The 19,892-nt window shown below is 31.9% G+C and overlaps 1 protein-coding gene across 1 annotated transcript in view; it reads left to right on the plus strand.

Moving 5' to 3' along the window:
• The window catches only part of ck (myosin-VIIa ck), a 44,727-nt gene that overhangs the window by 6,577 nt on the left and 18,258 nt on the right, over positions 1-19,892 (plus strand). Inside the window, exon 2 of the mRNA XM_068765432.1 lies at positions 9,122-9,170. Coding sequence (XP_068621533.1) covers positions 9,153-9,170 — 18 coding nt within the window. The 5' untranslated portion in view covers positions 9,122-9,152. The remainder of the gene's footprint in view (positions 1-9,121; positions 9,171-19,892) is intronic.

Genomic DNA, 19,892 nt, shown 5'->3' on the forward strand with positions numbered 1-19,892 from the left:
GGTCGTTTGTCTACCTTATGGGCGGAAATCCTACGCCCTTCAAGGCTCCAGAGGCCACTTGTATTACGTGCTATGTGGCTTGCCCATTGTATCACTCCACGTTCTAATACGATAAAGGTGATTAGCAGATAAAAATGATGCACTTATAATAAGAAACGCTTATCCATAAAAATATGACTCGTGTAACTGTACAAAAGGAATTTGTCTATCTCACTCGAGGTACAGGTGTGTAGCCTATTCAGTCCTTCTACCGTAACGGAAGAAATAAACGTAAGGCTTCTATATGGTTGTGTAATGTTATTTGCGTGAAAACATGGCGCACTAAGTTAACACACACCATTCGCGTTGTTACAGTGTTTATATACGATTTGCAAACTTTCAGCGTCACCTGTCGTGACAACGACAACTTTGAAAGTAATTTTTATAAGACATTGCGAATTTTAACCGTTTTAGGCAATAAAACTGCTTTTGATTGTTTAAAATTTTGAAAGCGAATCTTATTATATTATACAATATTGATACTTGAGTTTATTTTAGATTTTATTTACGTACATGCATAATCATAACTTTAGCTGAAGGACTTATTTCGCTCTCGAAGAGGATTCGAGCATAACGCATAACGCATATTCTCCATGGCTCATTTAGAGACTGAGCGTATGGCCAGAAGCGTAACCTAATTTTAAGAACAGATAAGTTACTCTATAAGGGCATCCTTTAATCTAAATTTGTGTGTTAGTTCCAAACGTAACGTAATTTGTATTTATATAAACTGATACTTTTTTAATTTCTTAACCTAATTTTATATGCCTTTAATCATAACTAATCAGCGCATAAACACATTGATATATTGCGTTTTGATTTAAGACATCGATATTTATCTTTAGCCGAGTCATTTCTAGGTACTATACATTTTAAATATTAATGATTAATGTGCACTTATTGTCGAGAGAAAAAAGCAATCTAAAGGAAATAGAGTATCTTACATTTCCGCGTATGCGTACAAACATAATAAAGACGAATGTCGGGATGCATTCGACTGTACACACTATCACACAGTATACACAGGCCACCTGTCATGCGAACAAGAAACTTCACTGACACATTAATCACGACACAAATTGAAAACTTCATGCGCTACATGTACAACGGATTGCATGTCACATGCGTTGGGTAATTAGGTCGCAGACGAAACACTTTCTTACAAAAAAAAAATCGTTTTGCTCCGCCTAGTTACATATTAAAGTATCACGATACGATGTGAATAGAAAAAAATGAGCGAAACAGTTAATGGTTTATTTTTATCTATTTACATGCTATAGTAGATAAAGAAAGACATGAGCCTCTTAAAACTCGTAGCTTGATGGATAGCTTCCGCAACACAGCCTCTGGTATCTTTCTCGAATCATCCGACCGTTGTAAGTCGTCGTCGTCGTTATCGTCGTTTCTGCCCATAGACGTCCATTGCAATAGGTCTCCCCAAAGATATCTATGGGGTATATACATATACCATAATCGCCTAGCTTAGCAGGCGAATTGGCAATCTTAATGTGATATTATGGTACGTAGAAGATGCTGCTGCCCATCCTCTAGAAAATTGTTCTGTGTGGAGTGGCAATCCTGTATAATCAATGTACAAAATGTGAATTATATCCTTATTCTTGTGTCAACCTTATGTACATCACCATTTTCTTTCATTAATTAGACAGGCTTCTAGGTTAGATTTAATATCATAATTTTTTCTTCACGAAACCTTTTTCTAACCAAGTTAAAAAGATTAGTATAATTTGACCTGAATATCACACGAATGCAATTCTTGAGTATTCAAATACTGTGTTTGCCCTCCAGGCAAGCTTGAATCTTTTACCGTACGAATAATGAACAATCAATCAACTTGATAGTCGTTGGTGACATATCCAAGCTAAGATAATCCGACTTCTGTTTCTAACCACAGAGCATTGATTTATAATTTTTGTTTACCGATTTCTAATAAGAGTCTAAGTCCGATGAAGATATAAAAACTGGAAATACAAACTTTAAACATAATCTGTACAAGTTGTAATTAATAAAGATTCTCGTTAATAAAATCTATAGCAAACTTATTTTAATTTTATGTTCACTGTATTAAATGATCGAAGTAATTACGAAATAGAGAAACTAATTGAATATTTAAAAGGACAATTCATTTTGAATAACGGCATAATTAAATCCTTTCTAATATTTACATGTGTGCGTTTAACGTTAATGTTTTACAAAATACGAGAGAACGTCTTGGCGACAGTTGTATTGCGAGGTGCAACACGTGGCCTGCAATGTGGACTTGTTTAACGCATACACGCAGTGTAGTTGCCGCCTTTCTAAGAACATCGATAACTGGATATTTAAGCGTACTGTCTCCTACCGATACTACTCTTATATTGCGCAAGTATTTTAAAGCCATCACGTACTCTTAACATTAGCAGTGATATCAATTATTAGTCTAGAACCTCACTCACAATGACAAACAATGACAGTGCTTTAATGATTTCTCAAAAGACATTTACAAGATTTTACAAATAAGGTAAGTATTGTGTAAAGAAGTGATTATTTCTATATCACGTCCGGGGCACTATCGATTCATTTAGTTTTATTTATACTCTTATAAATTATATTTACTTGTATACCATAAACTAACGCCAAGCTAGTTGTTAGGTTTGGTAGTGGTCAGTCCGAAAAAAATTATAAAAAAAAAGTTTTTCAAAGTTTGACAATAAATGCTATTTTGTTTTAAAATCAGGCATTTGTATTAATTTTTTCTGTCTGTAATAGAAGAGCAATATGGCACCCTTGACGTATGTTGTCTGTTATGTATTAACTTTACTAATTGCTATAAATTAAACCAAAAGGATAAATCATGTTCATTATCCATCATATATATTTATTCTAAATTTTCTATACCTTAAGAATCATTAGTTATAATTAGTGTATTTTTCAAACCCTTCGCCGCCATCTTTAATCTACTAACAATTTAATCTAATAAAAATACTGTCTAGTAATAAACATTACTTATTTGTGTAGTAAAGTACATTTATATGTAAGGAAAACAAATATCATGTCATAATATCGTCTCTAATTTATTAAAATTTTGCAACGTAACATCTCTCTAGAGAAACTTGAGCAGTAATTATATGTATCTCGATAATTTACGTTTAATGTAGACGCCGGTTTACATTTCAATATTGATATAAATTCAAATTAGCCTGTATATTCTGATGGTTTTTGCATTTGTTAATAAATGGGACATCGTTGAGGCGAAGGCAATTTAACCTTGATGGTCGTCATTAAAATAAATTATATATTTATCGATTTCTTGTACTTACGCGAATCCTCTATTAATAAAGTACTGTTTTTTACACGATCAAGTAATTCATACAAGGAAAAGCCACGAACTAAACAGGTTTCGCGGGAGTCAATTAAAGTATTTAAACGAACTATGTTGCGCAGTACTGAATGCGCATCTAACGATGCTTGCATTTTTCTACTTTAATATGTATACATATATGTATATATAAATAATTGTATTGGTTGATATAAAATGTAATAGATTTTATTATTCATTAAATCATGTACAATGTTGTCTCTCACTCTGAATCGCATTGGCAATGTCACAGTCGCTCAAAGAGCCATGTAGACGCTTTTGCTAAAGTTTTCTCTACGAGATTAAATCAGAAATAGGGTGATATTTTGACTAACAAAAGCCGATAGAATCTAGTAGGTGGGCAAGTTGAAGTTGTAGTGGGCAAGTCATATAGAACGTAAATCAGATGGCCGATGGGTCCTGATGGTTCTGGAGTGGAAACCATAGAACAGCAGGCACAGCCCAGAAAGACGTTAGATGTAACCTGTTGTCCACCTGTCCTATTGTAAATCTAAGGGCGAACAGTGTCTTTCAGCTGAAATGACCCTAATAATAACGTGTAAATATTAAAAGCAGATTTAAATAAAATATTGTTTATGAAAGTATAAAGTATATTTACCTTTGCCTTGCATTTTATTATTTATGGGTAGAATTTTTCATTTATTTTTTAAAAAATAACAAATATTAAAGGCTGAGTTAGTGGTTGTCTGTCGCTAAACTAATGATATTTACGAATTTACTTACTTCATTGTATGTTAGGTGTTATATGTTTTATATTAGATTAACTTATTGCATATTTAACGCTTATGACATTTTTTGTGATTTGGTGAAAGTGTCGATCAACTTATTCTTATTTACATAAATTATTTCGTCATTTATATTTAAATTATATCAGACTTTGTTAATTTGTTCATTATGTCAATAAATGCTTTACCATTATACAAAAGAAGAAATAATATTTTAGTTTAAATAATACGATGTCGATTTTAAAATCGATTTTAATTGGAGCTCGAAGTCTTTGTGCACGAATTATTCTGGATAAACATACTAGAATTTTTTGCTAACTAATTATTAAGAAAAAGTTTGTTAATGCTGTCAATCTTGTTACAGTAACGTGTATTTATTTCAATGGTACAAATCAACTGTAATTACTAGTCGTGTAAGTAACAAGAAATCCATAGTTTTTTTTTTATACGGATAATTGTATTTATTTAGATATTTTTTACTTTAAATGTAAATGTGTATTATTTCGGAAAAATTATTTAATAGATATTATATATAATTATTACATAAACAAACGCTCAAACGTTGTATGTCTGCTTTTAGATGGTACGACAATAGGAACAAATTACTTCCTACTCTATTTGAAATGTACACTATTACATGATCTACGATTAAGTCTTAGTTCTCTTCCGGGGCAACTACTGATGAATGAATTGCTTTGCCATTGAATAAAGGATGTTATGAAAATGACCACAAAAATTACTTTTATTTATAAACATCAGTGGTACTTTTAAATTGCTTTCTTTTTAAAGGAACTTACTCATACATGTGGCGTAGATTGTGATTTAAGCAAATTGTTATTTGCTCTTTAATCATTTATATATATATACAAATAAGATATACGGACAACTAACGGGTTTTTGATTGCGTCGTATAGATAAAAGTTATTTTTTTATAACACAGATGTAAATAAAAAGAAACTTATCATTAAATTGTGTTACATACGTCAAGTTTATTTGAAAAATTTGCATTATTTTTATAATCGTTATTAATATAGTATAATTAAACATTAATATTATTTCTATTTAAAAAAAAGAAATCTTTTTATAAAGACTACTTTTCTATCTGTGCATCTTTTTAAGCGGGTTATGTAACTCAACGCATTATTTTCAAAGAAATTAAAACAAAAGAAATTCATTCACATATCGGATTCGAAATGCCAGACAAGGCATCTATTGAATAAGCATCCATTGACTTCCGCAGGAGGCTAAAACGCGCGACAACTTTGATACCTCACGTCCGAATGTACGTGTTGGCATTTTTATTTGTGTTTCGTAATTTCTTCGTTTTATCTTTCTTCGAAAGCTTACGTACGTACTGAGAATATAATTCAAGACACATTCATGGTTAGTTAGTTGCAGTTTACAAAAAAAAAATAATATACAGACTAATATCGATTACTATCCTTGAAGTTAGTATTTATCAAATACAAAAATGTTTTAGGATTTATTCACTAATGGTCATTAACAGTACTAAGTTATGTATCTTTGTCATGAAAAGAATACCAAAAGAGTTCAATTTGATAAAAACTATGATCAGATTGAACTTCCATATAGTGGTATTCTTCAAGTTAAAGTTAAGAAGATTCTAAGTACGCCCTGATCAGACAAGAGCCTACAACAAATTCAGACAAGATTTATTTTTACTCACTTTTATTTTATCAAAAAATTCATAAAGCAATTAATAAATTGCTTTATGAATTTTTTTGGAAAATGAATTTTTGGGAATACCCAAGCTTTATTTTTACCTAAAAATTGTTCATACTGTGATGGCAATGTTTCATAAATTTTTGTTTAATACATTTTTCGAAATTAACACGCGAGCAGTAGTAGCCCCGTGATAGAGAACTGAGACTTGTGATCGTAGGTTGCGGGTTCGTTTCCCAGATACAGTCTTACTATAATTCAAACTTTGTGCTTTAATTGTACAGGATTGTCACTTGTCACAAACAAGATTCTAGAAAATGGGCATCGGCGTCCTCTGCGTATCATAATACAACACGGCGATTACCAAAACTCCTGTTAAGCGTGGCCATCATCACACTCACACATTTACACTACAGTTACTAATTTCATAAAGTTTAAAGAAACGTGAAAAGAACTTATCTTTATTTTAGTGAAAACCGTATGTACATCGCTGATTTTCTTATATCTATTAATATCCTTTTGCACATACACAGCCTAAGCTATCACACACGTATATATATACACACACTCACACATATACATATATACATCTCTTTAGTTCTGATATTACAGATTGCAAGAAGAGCTATCCCTTAAAGACAATTTCGGGCAAGATCTAGCGATGGATTGCTTTTCTTTCCTAAAAAAACAAAGTTTACCAACATGTAAATTTATCTATAATATAATGTCTGAGTGAGAATTTCCGGTAAATCTTTTCATTATGTTTAAGAGCAAACTTTTGTTCAAATAAATTTTAGTCCAGATATTGAATGTCTTGCATAGGATAAATGATGGTGTAATTATCCAAATGTATTTACAATAAATTACTACCAATCATGATATATATTTTCCGTGACACGGTCTAAATGTTCATTGTAATAGTTTACTGTCTCTGTATATCTTCAGACATAACACGTGACATACCGCTGACGCATCAATCTTATCTTTCAGAAAACGATGTTAATGCAAGTTGGTGTTTTAATAAAGAATTGAAATGTAACTCACCAGGCCATAACACATAATTTTTGTCCTGAATCCGGAGCGATAAATTTTAAACGTGTTGTCACCCTTGCGGATTAGTTTCTTCATCTTTTTAACTCTATAATACTGCTACTATTACGTTCATATAACTATCTGATTTCAAATTTATTAAGCGTCCGTTAAAGCTCGATGACCTGTAATCTCTTCATAAATAAACGGCTCTACGAAAACGGTGACAATCAGTCCAAATTGTCCGAATTATTTGTTATAAGTTATGGTCACAATAAGAAAAATATCATATAGACTTTGGTCAGCGGAAATTTGAACGTTCAAGTTATGCGGTCAACCAGAACAATACCTTCGTATTGAGAATATTAAATACGTCCATAGATTCGAGTAATGTCCCGTGCTTACGATATGTTATTGATAACCAAATACACCATGAATATTTGTTTATCATTAATAAGTTACTTTCGTGAGCGTTCACTGACAGCTGTAGAAAGTACGTGAGAAATATAGTACGCGTAGTACAACGCAGCGAGAGATGAACGGCCTTAAATAAAGGACTTCCGGCGCATTTAGTTCCGCCGAACATTGGCCAGTGAATGCGCATGCGTAACTGCTTCACCGCTAGGAATACCACGATCGCTTTTTTATAAGACAAAACGACCATAATTTTTATAAATACGCTAATGTTCTCTCCAACAATTACTTGTAAATTACAATGAAATATTTCAAACTAGTTGTTCCTCGCTTGCTTCGCGTGACACGCACTGCCTTTTGAAGGGGTATTAATATAATAGTAATATCATACAATCTATTCTTGATATTTTTGAACAAACCCAAAATAAAGTTAGTTATAAAGTTTTATTTATCTATAACATATATAATTCGAAATTATGCCATTTTTATGAAAGCCCTTCAACCCCCTTGCGGGAGAAATTTCGTGAAATCTATTCTTAGGTAACATTTACTTGCGAAAGGAACATTCCTATAATTTTTCAAGTCTCTAACTTATGGTTCCAAATCAGTACATAAGTGAAAACTCCATGGAGCATCTGTCTAAGCTATTTAAGAGTTTTTGGACTTCTCCATACTATGAAATAAACGCAATGGAGGAGCGGAAACTCCTGACATTACTCTCTTAGTTACTTCCCGTAAAGAGGTCTAGACTCAGTACCTCTAGGCCTCTCTGTCAAGTCGAACCCATAGCAATCGTATAAGTATACATGTAAATTAATTTTATGGTTGTTGATGACAAAATAATCAGACAAAATTTTAGTGTATTTTCAAAAAACATTTTGAATCGCAATTTTAACAAATAAATTATTGTAAATCGAAAGCAAAGAGGTTTTGACTGCGCAAACAAATTGAGAACTTTATTAAATTAAATCGAAGACAAATCAAACATTTTCCACCAGACGAAAACATAACAAAAAAGATTCACAGTAAAAAACCTTTTAAAGCAGCCTACATTGTTCTTGCAAATGCGTACGCCATTTTAATTATCGTCCGAGAATTGTGTTACGATGTAAAACGAAACCTTAAACGGTTTCCTCGCATATGTACGGGGGAAACCAAACAATGCGCTGTTAACACCTGCATTTGTTTACACTGCGGCAACTTATGTGACCCCTGCGCGCTCTTTCTTTTACTCCTTTTAACATCAGTTAAGCCACGCTATTTTATTTCAGGGTATGACTGTTACGTATAACATATGTAAATGACATATAAATACTTTTGACTATGGCTTCTTTATGGTTGTTCACTGCCAAATTATTGTATTTTATACATATGTAAAACAAAAAATTACAACATTCACCGTAACAACAATTTTAACTGGCTGGTTAAAATGAAGTTTTTTTTTAGTTTATTTCAACAACAGCACGATAAGCTTTCTGGCTGGAGACAATGGAGTTGTGAAATTAAAAATATTATCACGAGATTGATGGCCTCCTTAGGTCGGACTGTTTCGGTCGCGGAATGCATTCCGAAGCTGTTCTCACGACTTTAGCTGAGCATCGTATCTTATTGACACTAAAGTTTTTTTTTATGAAATTTAATTTTTAATAAGAATTTTTGTATAGTATTTCTTATTGCCTAAAAATGAATTCAGTTCAAAATATTTTTTTCAATTTAAAAGATGAACGAAACCTATGAAGTCGTTCTCAATCTATGGCATGACCTAGGGACATAGAAGTTAACTTTTATTTATATAGATTGAATACGATTCTTATTTTTGTCGATTGATTATTTGAAAAAACTGGTTTTGTTTCAGATCGGGCTGGTGACCACATGTCGACATCATAATGGTCATCGTTACCAGAGTAAGTGATATTCGATAATCTTATTTTGTAAACAACACATCGACATGTATGTATGTGTTTATGCCTACTTGAACGGTAGTTAAACATAACAAATGACAGTGCAATCTTATAATATACTATGTATTGTTTATAGAATTGTATTTTAGTATGACAGACTGTTATAATAAGTATATTATAATCTTGGTAAAAACGAAACTATGTTGGATTTTCTCATCATCATATCTGTTGATTGGCTTCTTTATGGCATAGGCATTCCTCAAAGATTGCCACGATGGCTTCATTGCCCGCATCCAGCGACTTGATTATGTCGTTTGTCCATCAAGTGGAGGGTCCATCCACGCCGCGTCTGCCGGCTTGTGATCGTCTTTCCACAACCTTTCGGCTCTCTCATGAACTCTCAAATCTAAATGCGCTTGTCCAAAGTCACACGATCAAGTTTTCTTTTAAGCGATCAGAGCTTGGCAGTTTATCAAACTGGTTTAATAAAAAACATAATAGCCTCAACCGAGGGTGCCCTGAAGTGTACTAACTGTAAAACGCCTTTCGCGCTCGATCACCCTAAACCTGTTTTAAATATGAACATGTAAAATATATTTTTTAAACATAAAATGCATTAGTTGTTAGTACATGTTTCACAGAATTGTTATAAATAAAATATTCAATTCACGACCAAAATATATTTGTAAGCAAAAAATCTAAACATTGTTTGAATCATAACATATCACCGAATACATATATTAATTCGTTTAATATCAGTAATAATAATCCAAGAATCCGTAAGATTTCACATCTAAAAATAAATAAACTCTAAAAGTGTTACATTAAATATGTTTTGTCTCATACGGTACTAGCTGTTCCTTATTCGCTTCACGTGACACGCACTGTTTTAAGTCGGTGTAAATTTATAAAGTCCATTCTTGGTAACGCCTATAAGAGATGTTGTTAGAAATAATGCCTTTTTAATGAACAACCAATCCACTACTATTAGGGGTAGATTTTCGTGAAATCCCTTCTTAGCTAACATCTACTCGGCGCAAGGAATATTCTTAACAAATTTTTAGTCTTGTAGCCTTATGGTTCCTGAGATGTCGAGAGTAAATACACGGTAATACTTTACAAGATATATACATATATAAACGCATATACTAGTACAGCACTCTGTCTTCCTAAACGAGATTATTATTCATGATATATTGTAATAACTCATTAATCATAATACGTAAGTCGTAACAAAAACTCATGGTTAATAGGATTTTTTTGTAAGCGCTTTAAAACTCACGCAAGTTTAATATCCCTAAGAAAATCAACAGATTGATGAGCATTATTCATTAATAATTATAACTCTTGAACAAGTCGTCTTTATTAAAATTAAAATACTATAAACAACTTTTTTGGTTTATACTATATAAAGACTTTCCTTACACGAGGTTTTAGCAGAAATCTGAATGTGAAAATTTCTCTGGTGATATAGGGTAATGAGACAACAAAATTAGTTTAAGTCACTATCACGAACCTGTAGACCTGGAAAGGATAGGCCTTCCAGTAGGTGGACCGAAGACATAGTTAAGGCTGTGGGGAATCGCTGGATGCAGGGAGTACAAGACCTTTTATCGCGGTGATCTTTTCAGGAGACCTATGTTTAATATTTCAGAAAATTAATTTAAAAGGGCCAATGCTAAAGTGAAAATGTGATTTTGAAAGCCAACATATAGCAAAGATTGGGCAACATCGTTTAGATTTTACATCGTTCTTGCTATCGTAAGACCGTATATGCGAAGGCCGCCCATGTAAAACAAAAAAAATGACTTGAGCGCACTTCTTCAAACGTGCACGGTATTATATTACCTTATTGTTTTGTCTCCATCAGTAATAGTCGGTAAGATGACGTTTACCTCCACAAAGATTACGTTATCTCTAATCGAGTAACATTTCATGTTTACCATTCTGTTTTATTCTATTGTTTTAAACACAAAGGCTAATTCTTCCGTGTTATGACCGTCTATCATAAGATCATTCTAAATTAAAACATCACGTAAGGACGTAAAATAGCATAAATATGGAAACTTGAACTTATGTTATATAATTTGATTAGTTGCATACTTTAAAGTGGTGAATATCTACTGCATAATAGCTATTAATTAGTGTATGGTACACCCAAGCCAATAATCAATGGTTTGAGAAATAATTAACATGATGTTAATAGTGACAAATAGCGTTTCCATATTCGGAATACTACCCATTAAAAATAATTATATTTTACTACCCGCTGATTTTATATTGCCAGTAATTATTGGCTTCTCGAATTCCAACAGAAAAATTAATATTTCAGAGAGATCACTTTATACAGTGTGATTGGAAATAGATATAAAGAATAGATATTTTGCACACAAATTAGCTATATATTCATCGGGTAAAGCTTCTACAACTAATCACTAATAAATACATAATTAATCATAGTGTATAAAATTTTAAATAAAATTTTAAATTATTATTTCTAGTAACAGTAGCAAAAAGCACTGGAGCTTGCAAAGAATTATAAAGATATTATATTCTATAGATACAAAAGAATTCGAGCACAAAAAACTTAACTATTTATACTCTTCCTGCTAAAAAGTTTTTTTTTTAATTTCCCGCCATAATCTCTGACAACGTTTATTTCCCGCCAATATCCGAGAATAACACATTATATAGAAATAATTGTAACATTATTTACATAACACGTTTTTACGTAATTTCGTAATGTAAACATAGAATCTTTATACTTAGTTCTAGACGTATTGAAGATTGCGTCGCCCTATTAGGGTTGCAAACAATATTGTGTTCAGTAAATGATATAATAATGGTTATATAAAAATAAGGACTTCACATAACAATTCGCTAGCAACAACGAATTCATATGGTTAGATAAATTATGGCAATTGAGTAATATTAAAATGATTCTGATCACTTATTATGTTAAATATTCAAAATATAATCCTTTTCTTCGCGTCGTAATTGTCATTGCTTAACGTCGTACCTCCCATAGGGAGGAATTTATTGAGAATTTGGTGTCCTTCTGCTGACAGACTTTACCTAATTAAAATTTCATCGAAATATTAACGCGATTACCAATTATAATGTTTGAGTTAAAAAATTAGCAAAAATTAAATCTTGTTAAGTTTTCCTTATAGCATTATAAATGGGTTATTAAATAAAGTTTTAGTGTATTGGCACCCCTGTGCATCGTACTTCGTGACTGAAGTATCGCAAGTTCAAGGTTCGAGGCTTTACTGGCTAACTTGCCTTGAATTACATTACTTTGCGCCCTCATACAAGACTCGTATTACATAGACATCGATAATCAAGATAGGTGTAAGTTTACATTACCTATGTTCATTTATGCAGGTTTATTACCACGAAATAAAAAAAGTAAAAAAGAACTGTATAAGTTTTTCTCTTTATCCAACCTCTTTGGATAAAGAGTTGTTGGCTCTGGAGGCGAGACCACGGCAAACGCGGCGTTAGACGTTCATGTATAAGCTGGACTTTGTTAAGATCGTCGGACGACACAGGATGCAGGCTTCTTCCAACCGGTCCACAAGTGGACTTAGGCCTTTCGTGAAAATTTGCTTTAATAAAATCGATTCAGATGAATCGATTTTATTAAAGCAAATTTTCATCTCGTATCTACGAGAAGGACATTTCATAAATAAAAATAAATAACAAACAAGAATGAATGTTGATGAAGAAATCTTCACCAACATGGTCTATACTCTAAGACTCTTTCCTGTATCTTCCATAGGTATTTTGATAGACAGAGACAGCCTTAAAAGATCTATCGATAACATTTACCTTTCAGTAATCTTTTACATTATTTTATCTTCACCAAGTCTATTACTTTTGGTTCAACGCACAGAGCCCATATGTCTGACAAATAGAAAGCAAGTCTTTCTTACTTTAGACAACGAGGAATTTGCATGGTAATGATGTGTCAGTGCTTCACAATATTCGCGTCGTCCAGTTTTATGTCTTTCGACCACATTAAATGACATTTCATAAACACTTTTTTATAAGTTACACAAAACAGGACATAGCCAAAGTACAGTAACTGTCAGCTGCATATATATATATTAAGTGGTGAACGCATCGCCAATAATATGTACCAAGCAAAAACAAACATAATGGAAAACACGACATATTATATTTTACGTAAATTATGTTCAACGAATCAAAATATAAATTAATATCAATAAGATGCGCTAAATCCCTGTCGGCATTTAAAAAGATTATAAAAGAGCACTTCCTTGGCGTCTTAAATAATATAGGATATTTGTTACTTATTCGCATTTATGTAATATCGTTTTCACTTAAATACGAGTATATTTATTCAAGTCTTTCATCTCCATCCAAAGGTTGTCTGGTATAAATTGTATTGAGGTAACTATGTAAATTGTTTCTTTTTTTTAGTTTTTATCTAATAATGTAGAATAAAGTGTGAATAAATAATATGTTTATTAAACAATTAATATTCGGGGTAAAATATTGTTATCAATATTATAGTATTTATAATAATAGTGTATAACAAATTAACGTACGTGTACTGCAACATAGCTTAGGTTTACTTACTGTTTCAAGAGAGCTAAATAGGCATTTCCAAATTACAATTATTTTTATTATTATAGTAATAATAGAATCGAAGAGACACTCCTTTCATATAATGCAAAGCTTATGTATTAGAATGTTTATCACCGATATTGCGTCACCGATTCTTAAGTTAAAATAAATAAGATAGTTATTTCCGAGTAACTGCTAAATCCACTTATTAAGTATTAGTTTCATAATGACATAAGCATGAAATTTTGTAAGACATTTTCATATTCCTTCTGCGTGTGCGACGTAGTGCCACACTAGCCGGCAACTCAAACCGATTACATTAACTAACTTCCGAAATTAACCGAGCTTTCGAATGTTTATTCGAACAAGACATCAGTTGTTAGTATTGATGGTCAAATTCCAGTGATATGTGTCACTAGACTTTTTTCAAAACTTAGTAATGATGTTTTGATATTATTCAGTTTAAGTCCTCAGTCAACGGTTTTTAAAACATTTTATTCAATATGTTTATTATAATAATGAAAGCATAATTTTTGCTTCAAATTTACATATACATATATTAAATTGTTTCATTTGCTTTCATAGCTTTTTTGTTGTATTATCGAAACGTATCGCCATTTAAATCCCTTTCGTGGTAGAGCTGCGAGTAAATTCTAATTCTGATCAGTTTAAATTACTGGTAACATGGCGCTGTACATTTTTTTAGACTCTTTAGCTATGATACTGCATTATTCAGCGTTAAAATTGTACAAAATGTAATCGGCGTAAAAAGAAAAAAGACTTTTAGACTTCTTTTTGACACAGATTATCTCTTTTTACATTGATAACTACACCAAGTTTTTGGTAGTAGAGCTACCTCTTTATATATTTGGACGGTCTATAGGTCCGGACAAGGTGCTGGACCTTAACTTATGGCTGCATCTCAGTACGTAAGCAAGTCCATGGCCTGAAAGAGGCGAACAAGTGCTGGATCAGGTCTGCGCTAAAGATAGACGTGAAGATTTTCGTATAACGCGTTATATACTTATAATTCATATTTTTCATAATTAAGGAGACTTAAATAATAAAAAAGAAACAGTACTTCATAATATACCGGTTTAGTTGCGTTTTATTATATAAAACAAGTCGTTACATACTTCACATTACAGTGATATAACATGGGAAGTCTCGCGTTATAAGGGGCGAAAGACTTGTTATACGAGAATAAAGAAATTCGTATTTTAAAGTACGGTGTTACAGTGAGAATAACTGTATTTGTAGTTATGGGATTACTGTTTGTAAATTCGTACGATGGTAGGTTCAAATAAAGATCGGACAGGACAATTCTTTAGTAAATATTAAGCAACATTTGTCTATAGACTATATATAAAAGGAACTTTCTTTTAAATTGTCAGTATTTCAATTGCTTTTAATATATAGTTAATTTCTATAAATAAATGTATATAATTTATCTAACATGATATTTTACATCTTCAAGGAGTCAAAACCATGCCAAAGCAAAAACAGATCGATGTTACTGATAATTTATATAACAAAAACAATTCTGAAACAATGGAAATTGTTACTCGCAAACAAGCTCGGTCTAGCCATTCCGCCACTATCGCGGACACGATTTCAACACAAATCGAAGTGAGTAAGCCTAAAGCGGTACATTTTCCAGGCGGTTTCCGATCGGTGCGTTTGGCAAGAGTACATTCCGTCAGAATGTAGCCGCTACTGGGGCATTGAACTCTACAACATTCGTTTTGCAGTTATCGTATCCTAGTACGATGGTTATTCATTAATTTAACACGATAGCGACGGGCATGGATCCTAGTATTGGCGATCTTACAACAGTATCCGTATTCTTAAAGGGTCCTTCGCTGAGTCATCATTCGCTGAGTCCACTGCTAGACATAGACTTCCCCCATAGAGTTAAAATAGGAGCGATGGAAGTAAAGCCAGGGTCTTCCGACGACCTTGACAACGTCATCTGTCCACGTTTATTATTGATGGACCTTCTACTCTGCGCACACCACGGTTTCTCCTCCAGAACCTTGAGGCCCTAGTGGCTATCTTTTGCGCGCCATGTGGCTCACAACCTGCCACTTCAACATGTCTATGTCTGTTACTTTCGTTCGTCTTAAGCATCATTCTACGCCTCATTCCTTTTACAATAAAAATATGACTTCTTTGTAATTTCCTTTTTCAACAACATCCAATTCTATTTACTCTAAATCATTCGTTTATTTTGTTATCAAACGAAGATAGCTTATTCGAATAAGATAGATATTGGGAAACAGGTTTATCGTGTTTCCTGGTCATGGATGGTTGTAACTGTCGAACGCGTTTACAAAGGTCATTAAAGAAACTGTCTTTGTGATTGTCTTTTATTAGATGATTTTCATTTCTCCTTAAAGATGCTTAGTTGTAAATTTATGTGTTGAATTATTTTAACCTTTCTTGTTAATTCCCTTTATGTTTATTTATATTATGAAATATTTTAATTAAATTTCAACATATTTTCCAAAAAAAAAAATGGTAAAGTCCGTAGCATACAAACTAAAGTAAACAAGTAATACTTAATAATTCTTTTTATTAAAGTAAGTATTTGCCTAAATCTAAGAAGCCAAAAATCTCTGTGCTCGGGCTTGTAAGACGTACCATCATATCAAGTTTAAAGTTGTTATTTCTGAGGAGAGATTTTGTAGTACTAAATAACACACGACACCATTACCGGCAGGCTGTATTATACCCCATCAGATAAACTTATTGCTCATTCCGACACATTATAATATTAATAAAAAAAAACAAAATTGAATTAATTATTACTATCATGTATAGGTCGTTAATTTATAACTAGCAAATACATCTTACGGTTATCTAAGTTAATTATAATGTATCACCATCGCCAACTAAGTTTGAACATCGAAAATAGTTATATTAAAGTAAAAGGTTTAGCAAACATAACTTCATGTACATAAAAGAAAGACGAAATTTCTTATGGAGTAGAATAAATTAAAAATACTGCAATTAAAATATTAGTAATATATTTTTGCGGAAAATTGGTAGTATAGTCAAGTGACAATATATTATTATACTAAATGTATTAACGTGTTGCGATTGCATGAGCGGACCATTACCAAAATGAGAGCGAAAGTTGACCGCCTCCACTTACCAGCTAAGTGTAGGAGGAAACCTAGAAGCGGTCAAGTTTCCTTTATAAGGATGACTTACTTCGACAAATAATTGAACAGACTAACTTGAACATTTTAGTTGAAATGATTAAACAGTATTACTATTTTACATTTCGCTTATCCTCGATTAAACAATAAAAATATATTTTACAGACTACTGTAGAGGTTGTTGTGGCTAAATACTAATACTGATGATTGGTTTAAAGTGTACAAGCTTTAAAAGTGTACGTATAGCCTTTGCTAACAATTAATAAAATTCAGCATATCCAAAAGTATATGGTTGAAAAAAAAGAACTGCAATAATAATATAGTAAGAAACATCGATTACAAAACTAGGATTACTACAAATTAAAATAAATAACTATTTACTATTTATCCCTGAAGACCGTACATCCAGAAATTACTGGCCTGACGCTTTCTAATAAAAAAAATAATAATGTTATATATTTCAGAGTGATTACTATACATGGAATGATTGACTGGTGAGGTTAATTACAATTCATACAATTGTAGTTTCATTGTATAAACTATTAGGAGAACCGGAAAGTAATTCGCTTTTTTAAGTTAAATTTAAACGACTATATTTTAACAAGTTTTTATTTCTAATCAATAATATATTCACCTTCGTTATCAACAACATTTTGCTATCTAGTATACAAACTCTCAAAGTCGGAGCAGTGAAAATCATTCGGTATTTCTGTAAAACATGTCGACAGAAACGACATTGCTTTCTGGTCCCCATAATATTATATCGATCAAACTCAAATCCTATCTGAAATAAAATTTAATATTAAAATATATTCGTAGGTATACAAGGTTTCTGTTAAGTCACGTAAATTATAAGAAATATCAATTTATTATTGTCACGTAACGGTATAATTTGACAAAAAAATATATTTGTTAAAACTTTTTACCGCGGAGTTTACATTTTTTACCCATATTGATTTAATAGATTGAATAGTAACCTTATTGCTTTCGTCTCGTTTTTATTCTGTTGTTTATGAAAAGAATATTGCAATATTAAAAAGTTTGTGTACAATGAATTTAAAATAGTTAAAAACATAATAATAGATTTCAGTGAATTGCGTTTCTTTTTCGTGAAGTTAAATAATGTTTATGTTAGCGTGCGTTTTGTTTTTCCAAAGTAAACATTTAGAATTTTACTTCTTATGCTTTCACTGGTAAACACTATAATTTTGAGTTATTGTCAGTTGTTTAGAAAGTCCATTTGCGTATGTACACGCCGCGTATAGGTGGACCGGTATTGAAAGTTCACGAAAATATTCAATCTATTAACACACATTCCCAATGCATACGTTTATCGATGAATTGGAAACGTATATTTTTCTATTAATAAATATAATCAAAATAACGAATTTCTGGCATGTTCCATTTTTAAAATTACGTAAAACGTGTAATTTAAGTTACTTTATAATGATTTAAATATCATTTTGTAATTATTTTATAAATATTGTCTTAGCGAAGACATTAACATCATGTCAACGAATAGACGCCCACTGCATAGACATAAGCCTACCCACGCCTCGTCTACAGGCTCGTGATCGCGCCTCAGGAACCTTTCAGACCCAAAGGCCGTGAGAAGCACGAGTGATGTGCCCTGCTCGTTGCCCCTTTAAATAAGCAATTCTTCGATCTACGTCCGTGTCTTTGGTTATGTAAATCTCTTTATATCCGGTTAGATCTTAGAGCGAAGCTCCGACCCTCGCCATTGCTTTATGGGTTACCTTGAGCCTTCTTATATGGACCATCGTAAACGGCTACGTCTAAGAAACAATAAGGAGTTAAATACATAGTAGGTTCTTATGCTATATTATATTTATGCTATTACTTTAAATGTGTGTGTTCCGTCAGATTGCGTGCGTGGTTGCCATTTTACCGTTTGTTCAACGTATCAACACCTACCTGACTCAGAACACGTAATTAGTGTAAATATAACGAGTTTTTGTGTAACACTTCCAGAAAATAGGCGAGATTCGACATTCGTTGCTAGTTTTCTACGAAATAAAAATTGTTGTATGCGTTTATTTAAATTGTAATGACGTGCAATCGATTACTTTATGGTATAATTAATGCATTTCAAAACCAAATGTATACTTGTTTTTATTCTTCTTCTACAATTGTCATGTTTTTAATTGATAATGACGTGTAGTTTAATTAGCGTAATTTATTTATTAATGTTTATACATAGTTATGTATGAATATGTCACCTGTGACAGGCCTTTAAATAAATTATTTAATTTGTGCTGATAATAGTTATATTTAAGTTAAGAATACGCAGTTTGTATTCAGTCAACCTAAAAGAAATGACAGAATGAAAATATATGCCATAGAACCAATTTTATTTAAAATATATATTACATCGTCAAAGGTTTTACGTCTATGACCAATAACCTTGTGTAAAGTGGTCACTCTGAAATATGTTACATTTGATATGCGTTATTTTCAAAACGCTTTTCTTCAATTTTTAAAACTCTCTTTTCATTTCTGAAACGATTATTTTTTGGATAAAGTCTACTATGCATTAATAAACAGCAAACTAGCTTTGCCTTTAAAGCTTTTTACACCTATAACCAATCAAACACGCTTATTATTGAAAATATACGCTGCCGTGTTAAACATTTAGTTGTAGTAGTTGTTTAATTATTAATAAAATATCTCATGTATCTCAACAATATGAATGAAGATAACGTACTATGTCAATTAATAACTCTCGACCTCAAGTACCAGCGCTGTCAATTTTTATATTGATAAAAGTTATCGGAAACAATAATATACCTTCTATGTCAGTTGTACATACCATCGCACTGAGATGCCATTATTTATACTTATTATTTAAATGTGAAACTGTAATTAAACTTAATAGACACTCGTTAGAAGTGATAATGTGCAATGTTTGCCACTTTTGAGGTACGTAACCATCTAGAAAAAAATA

Source organism: Battus philenor, unplaced genomic scaffold (assembly GCF_028537555.1).
Source record: "Battus philenor isolate CCGP_79_NKW_IND1 unplaced genomic scaffold, ilBatPhil1.0.hap1 SCAF_2, whole genome shotgun sequence".
NCBI lineage: Eukaryota > Metazoa > Arthropoda > Insecta > Lepidoptera > Papilionidae > Battus > Battus philenor.